This window comes from Sphaeroforma arctica, assembly GCF_001186125.1.
Source record: "Sphaeroforma arctica JP610 unplaced genomic scaffold supercont1.330, whole genome shotgun sequence".
NCBI lineage: Eukaryota > Ichthyosporea > Ichthyophonida > Sphaeroforma > Sphaeroforma arctica.
In genome coordinates this window covers 28,926-36,388 of record NW_014040228.1, presented here as the reverse complement: position 1 = coordinate 36,388, position 7,463 = coordinate 28,926, and the positions used below count along the sequence as shown (strand labels likewise).

General features: G+C 44.3%; 1 protein-coding gene across 1 annotated transcript; it reads right to left on the bottom strand.

Moving 5' to 3' along the window:
* Positions 1–437: 437 nt before the first annotated feature.
* On the bottom strand, positions 438–5,648 carry SARC_05267 (hypothetical protein). The gene is made up of 9 exons (XM_014300879.1): positions 5,324–5,648; positions 4,811–4,990; positions 3,993–4,163; positions 2,990–3,238; positions 2,633–2,818; positions 2,161–2,438; positions 1,640–1,826; positions 1,060–1,173; positions 438–647 (listed from the first exon to the last, which is right to left on the bottom strand). The coding sequence occupies exons 1-9, from the start codon at positions 5,483–5,485 to the stop codon at positions 582–584; spliced, it is 1,593 nt and encodes a 530-aa protein (XP_014156354.1). The 5' UTR covers positions 5,486–5,648; the 3' UTR covers positions 438–581.
* Between the last annotated feature and the right edge of the window lie 1,815 nt (positions 5,649–7,463).

Genomic DNA, 7,463 nt, shown 5'->3' with positions numbered 1-7,463 from the left:
TTGTGGGGCTTGTCGACAACATCGGCAGATTAAGAGATTAAATGACGAGTGTGAGGTGATAGCTGTTGTGGGGCTTGTCCATCGGCAGATTGAGAGATTAAATGAAGAGTGTGAGGTGATAGCTGTTGTGGGGCTTGTTCATCGGCAGATTAAGAGATTAAATGAAGAGTGTGAGGTGATAGCTGTCGCCTGCAGCCAGTCATTTGCCGAAGACTGCTACCCACCAACCGATTTCACAGCAATACACAGCCATCGTACTTGATATGAGGCGCATTTCATGATCGTACAAATCTATTGAGCGACAACTGACCTATCGGGAAAACTTGTAACATGTGAAACAATCCACTCAGCCACGATGCGAGCATACATGGATACTACGCACTTAGTACTACTTGCAGATATTGGCAACGCTGATACCTCAAAGGTTAATATATAATACACAGCTACAGGTTCATTTATAATACACAATGATTTAATACATTTCGTTCCCCACATATACAATTCTCTAATAAACAATCAGTCGTGTCTCACTTTGGCAGCGAACTCTCCACAAAATTCGAATTTGCAGTGCGATTGGCTGCTTAGATGGGCTGCTTCTGTTGACTGGAGTTCATGAGCGTTGAATTCTCCAGCGATGTCGCCATTGCCTATACAGCGAAGAGTAAACACGTGATAAGATGAGACATATGGAGAATACACATATGATCAGAAACAGAGGCATATGATTAACATGACTAATTAGAAGAGGCGGTAAATCAACAGATATATGACAAATACGACCAACCAACAGATACCTATGATAGATTTGACCAACAAACGGATGTCTACGAGAAGTCGTACTAGCTTAAAAATCAACCAACTTCAGTGTACAGACATGCGTTCATATGCAAATGTCGTCCACAAATCGCAACCACTAATAAGACGAACTTTCATGTCTACTGAAGGTAATCGAATGTGACAATAACGGAATAAAAACACAGCAGCGCACGCGGATATCATATCTGACGATAAAAAAAAGGTCACGTTAATACCGAAATAAATCCAGCACGGGTCACATACCTCTGACAAACGACGGCTGTCTCTCTTCGTGACTTCGAATACTGAGCTCTTGCGGCGAGCGGTAAGACCTCCGGGCAACAGAGCCTCAGCCTCTTCATCCTCTTCAGGCAACGCCTAAATACAACAGGCACAGGCAAGCCAAGCATCAGCAACGGTGTGAGATAAAACGCACACCCCCCGCAATCAGACACAACACTAGTGAAAACTACGATTATGATTGCAGGGCTATCAGCATGCAACATACATGGCACTTTTAGCAAAGTCACGGCTTTATGATACATTATTTCTAATTGCGCACTAAGAGCAGAGTAGCATTTAACAGCCGATGGCATGAGAAAGCACCGGGAATTGTCGCGCGAATAGGCGTAGCACCCACAGATACAGCCAAAACACAACACCGATCGAAGGCAAGATGACCATACAAGTGACAGGTACAAATGAGCAAGTGACCATGCAATTGACAAGTACATGAGCAAGTGACCATGCAATTGACAAGTACATGAGCAAGTGACCTTACAATTGATAAGTACATATGAGCAGGCGACCATACGATTGACACGTATATATGAGCAGGACATACCTCCATGGATGCCATGACAAGCGCAGACTGCTCGGCCCAATTAATCATCATCAGCTTGCCGATAAAGAAACTGAGCTTGAAGATCTCCATGACAAGAATAGAGATCCACAGAGCAGCCAATCCCTTCTTATAGACAATGCCCAGAACAAAGGCAACGGGAATCTCAATCAACCACGTGCCGATAGTACTGTGGGAGACAGAGGCCACGGAAGCAAGGGGATTAATCGAAGTGTATTAGCATGCTCGATGCATATATTTTGTACATTAGTAAATTGTGGGCGGGTATTTAAATACAGGCAAAATAGCGTAGCACATGTAAATAGCCAAGCATCACACGAATAAAGGTGGTTGACCAGAGTATGGTTATAGTTATTAACAAACACGTGAAAAAACCCCCCCTCATACTTAATCCAGAAGATTATGCCTAAACCCTAAACCAAAACGGCACAGGTAGCACTCCTACTTAATCCAAAAGATAATGCTTAAACCCTAAACAAAAACAAGAAAGGTAGCACTCATACCTGATCCAGAAGATGATGCTGACACTTCCCATTCCAGTGAGCACTGCGGCAGACAGCACCTCCAAGTTTTCAATGAGCACAGCAACAATGTAGATGTAGACGACATCCTCGCACATGTCCAAGATCTTGGGATCGTTGGAGTAGATGCCGAAGAACTTTCGCGAGGCGAAGAAAATAGTTGACAGCAGAATCAACAGAACCACAATACTGCACGCCAGACCACACAAGGCAACCTTACGCGACGCTTGAGGGCGTCCTGCTCCCATATAGTTGGCCACCTGAGTGCGCGTAGACGATGTTTTGTGTGAGAAGTGCATATGGAAACACAAACGAAAACTCCAGCAGCAACCTGCCATGCACTGTAAATGTCATCAATGTATTGGGGAGGCTGCACACCATTGTTACTGGGATAGGCCTTATGCAGCAGAACAACACAAAATCATTGAGGTTTAAAGGCCAGAGAGGAACATACCTTAACCTGAGTGGAGCAACCGAAACCCCAGAACAACGCCCAGATGATTGACCACAGTCCACCCATGACGGCATTAGCGGCAATCACATCCGAGCCCATTCGCGCAGCCAGAAGCGTCAGCGCAGAGTTGGCTAGAGTAGACACCAGACTGTTCATGGCCACGGGGAAGGCGATTCCTCCGAACACCTGCAGAACGATGAAATGAATGTATTAGAAGCGGCTACTATGGACGTGAAATAATGCGACGAGGGATTCATTACATCTGTTAGACGATGTAAAATACATTCAAATATCTGAGACTGCAGGGACAAGGTCTATAGCATACGAGGTACTTTGTACTAAAACCTAAGACATTACCTTTAGACGCTCTACGCTCAAAGCGTTGCGGTCGAAGCCATACCAAGCATCCTTGTGGTAACCCTTCCAGGTGACACACAGCAGGAACAGACATAGCGGTTGATACCAACTGGCGATGACGGTGGCTAGAGGAGATCCAATGAAGCCCAGACCAGACCATCCGAAGCAGCCGTAGATCAACAGCCAGTTAAGCAGCACAGTCAGCAGAATGGATGTCACTCCGCAGATGGTAGTGGCCCACATAATGCCCTGGGACAACCACGACAGTTTACAAGTGCAAAGCCATCAGTGCCTTGGATACAACGCACACACACACACATATATACAGGTACTGTGCTAAACTACATGAGAGTTGTACATATTTCGGTACTTCTGTTCAATTATGAGTTATATATATAAATATATATAGGAATTTGAGCATGACTGCAAGCGATAAACTAAAATCTCACAGCGGGCGGGCGAGAATTGACAAGTGAGGATGTGCGCTAGCGTGAGGACTTCACTGACAGCTCTTTGTGGTGTACCATAAATACAGCACTCCATTGTATAGGAAATGTATAAGCCAAGCACAGTCTCGGTTTGCGACCCATACTCGAGTCTGATATATGCTGTGTAGCTCAGGGGGCAAGGCGCAGTAGCAACACTAAGCGCAAGTGCAGCCAGAAAGAGGAACAAGGATGTGATATGAACCGATGACAGGCGCATACACCCGGACTCAAAACTAGTAAGTGTTGAGTCAGCAGATCATTAGCACATTTATGAGACTACCAACATTGTTAATCATGCGAAAGTAACGGCAGATCAGTGCCCTGGGATGTGATCGGGTAAATAAACGCTATAGGTAAACAGTGGATCAACGGACGGGTTTGAGATAGAACCCAGTGAAGTGCATGATACACTAGGCACATTACTTCCTGAAATACCAGCACACGGATTCTACTAGCCAACTTAATATTGAAACAACGAGAGGCACAGTGAGAATTCGACCATATCTCATACACACCATAGCCTGGAAGTACTGGCGAAGGCAGGCGTAGAACAGCGACGGCGCAATGGAGAAGGACAGCATCCGTGCGAACTCAACACCCGCCTCAACGACCACGGGATCAGGTGACGAGTACTGTAGCACAAACCCTACGCACCAGTACCAGATGAACACCAGCAGACCCAAAAACTGCAGTGGACGAAGCGATGAGGTGCACACCACGAGGAAGGGTTAGTGCAATGATGGCTGCGAGAGAATCCTAAACCCTAAAGAGTGAATCAATTCAATCGGACCAACGTGTAATGTATCCATCGGCCATACACGCTACGCTAATACCAGCCAAATAGCCGATAGGGCGCGGTTAACTGTGGACACGTACACCTCTATGCAGTTGCCCATGTTTCTTGGACTTCATATCTGCTGGCGTGAAGTCAGTGAAATGTGGCAAACGTGCAACAACTATATTATCAATCCAAGCAACGACGCAAGTGCAAGTGCAAGCCAATTAAAAACATTCTCCAATCAACACTATTGTTTCTTGGACCAAAATTTTGTAGAATAGCATAATGCAGAAACGAACGCAGCGTAGCATGCTAAACTAGCGTCAACTGTACCATTAAGGCTCACAACGGGAAGGCAATGTACATCTCACAGTGCTCGCGTATTCACATCTGACGCTTTAAAAAATACACTTCTCACGCTTGCACTGTGACGGTCTCCATGTGCCTTTGCTTTGCGTTGTGGGGTCTGTGTGACTGCTGAAGTGCAGCCTACCATACGACAGTACATTGCAAACGCTCGATCACTTTGAATATGAGCCTGCGCTGTAAACATACCTGAGTGATAATAACTCCGAACTGCAGCCAGATACCCACTAACTCTTTGTTGCCGGCGCCCCAGGCTTGGCCACACAGCGTAATCAGCGCAGCAGTGCCACCCCACACGGCCATCAGAGGCAGCGACGTCCACACTTGCGCCAACGATGCAGCCGCAAGATATTGTGTACCGAAATGTCCCTGTAATCACAAGTATGTAAAATGTTAGTCACCGTAAGCATGAGTACGCAGAATTATAGTCCCCGTTCGTACAAGAAAAACGCGAAGGAAGGCTATGGTCCAAGTATTGACAAAACTTAAGGATGATGTGGCGTGTTTCAAAACAATTGTATCTTTGGGGGTGAGAGCAATAGAATGAGTACTTTGAGTTGTTGTATATATACCGATAGGCTGCGAAAACCGACCATCACGCGTACAAAATAACACGCTAATCAACTGATCACCGTGAACACAGAACGTGCGGAGCAACAAAACGTTCAAGCAGCCTAAAAAGCAGGTAAGAGGACAACTCACCAAGAAGGCTGAGTCAATGGATGTCAAAGCAATTCGCGTGACAGTCGCCAGTGACACCTGCCACGACATGCTCAGCAGGTCAAGGAACTCCTCCTTCATATTCACCGGAGGCTCATTGCGCATGACCTGACTGTCAGACCTTTTCACTTCGGGTTCAGCCATGATGACGAAATCTGTTTATGTACTCTATTCACCTACTATCCCAGTGTAAAACACCAGTTGATAAGATAACACACTTAGTTCGGTTATATAGCGACTGAGGGCGAGCGATAGATGCACGTCCCTTCTACGTAGATAAAGTGGATACTTCGTAGAATTGCGTGTGTAGCGCTGATATAATTGTGCATTTCGCTGGTGCTGTTTTTTAATGTTTGCTGGTATATTTGGGTACATAAATTTGGGCCTTTGGACCCGAATTCTCACGAAAGGACGAGAATGTGGTTGTCCTAAAATTCTGCTGTTTAAAAAAAAAGAAAAAAGCTGTGAGTCCTGTGACTACTGAGTACAGACTGCGTGAGCTGCGATACGCTCAGGGCCAATAAATTTCGTTGCAGTCGCAAATTCGCAATCCAATATGGAAATCCGAAATCAGGAACCTCAATGCACCTGTAGGATTGATTGGGTTCATACTTGGCTTTGGACTTCATCTCTCGAGAGGAATAGACCCATTTCAGTTCTACAAGGCCCATACACTCTGGGTAATGCAGCCGCTACCCGCCACCAACCGGGAAAGTGTATGTAAATATTGTGATTTCAATTTGTGGCGGTTTCACGGCTCACTCTCACCTCTTGGTTCTGGGCTGAGGCTCTGAGGCTGGGCCTCTGCCCTCTTGCCCTCACTCTGACCCTCATACACACACTGATATGTACTGGGGGACCTGGGGATGAACCCCCAAGTCTAACTGCTCGCTCTACTAGCACAGGCTCTGTCCGTAAGAGTACTAAGTATCAGTACGAGCTACATAATAATCAGCGGACCAATAATTAGCATTGACAAAACCTAATATGGACATTCATTATTTTCCTACACACATTTTGACTATTCTGAATCTGATATTCGTCCCTCTGTGTCCTGTGACTGTGTACGTGAGTTTGTGACTATCTCTCTCTCGCTGGTAAAAAAAAAATTACAGAGTATTTAAATACGTCAGTAAATTTCGACAATTTGTCCATACCTATTACTCCATAGCCTTCTGAAAACCAATTTTGAACTCATAATAGTAATTGTATTTATTTTTTATAATAAATACGAACTTTTAACGACCATGCGGCGGCTTGCGGCCTTGCGCCTTTTGTGTGTGACTGCGTGGGACTATGCGTGGTTAAGAATTTGGCAGCCGATTTTGCCTCATTTTTACGTATTTACGTTTAAAAATAGATCCGTTAAACGTATATGTTTGACGTTCATATCGTAAATGGCACAGTATAAGTTATGAGCTCAGTGGGGCTAGAGCTTGGGGCCTTGGGGCCTTGGGGCCTTGAGCCCTCGGGCCCTTGGGGCTTGGATTCCTTGGAATTTGCAAGTTATTAGATAGTAAATATTTGCTTCAATATTGAGACTACATATTTGAGAGTATGTGTGGTGCTAAAATATGTGCATATACTCACAGGCACATTGGGGTTATCTTTTATCATATGAGCGATGTTACAGGTAGTGCAGGTAGATAAATTGAGTGGCGTCCGTCAATAATTCACACACGCTGATCACGATACCGTTCTCAGAATCGTAATACGTCCAGTAGTTTGGCTAATCTCTTGGAAGAAAACATCATATTGCTACACGGCAGCTATTATTTCGCAGTGGGGGATCATATATCAAAAGAAGGAGGAACTGGAACGAAAAAGTGTAAATATGGGAAAATAGTAGCTGACCGGCTGTCTTTTCGTACTTCTTTGCAGCTAGTTATTCATTTTTTTATTTGTTTATCGGAAAATTCATTTTCGAGTTCATTTTCAAAACTGTCTACCGATAATATCGTTTCCCTTACACGGCCGGCGCTAGTAAATCCACGCGCGCAAGCTATATATAAATATATATATATACATATATATAAATATATATATATATATATATATATATATATATATATATATATATATATATATATATATATATATATATATATTAAATACTAATATA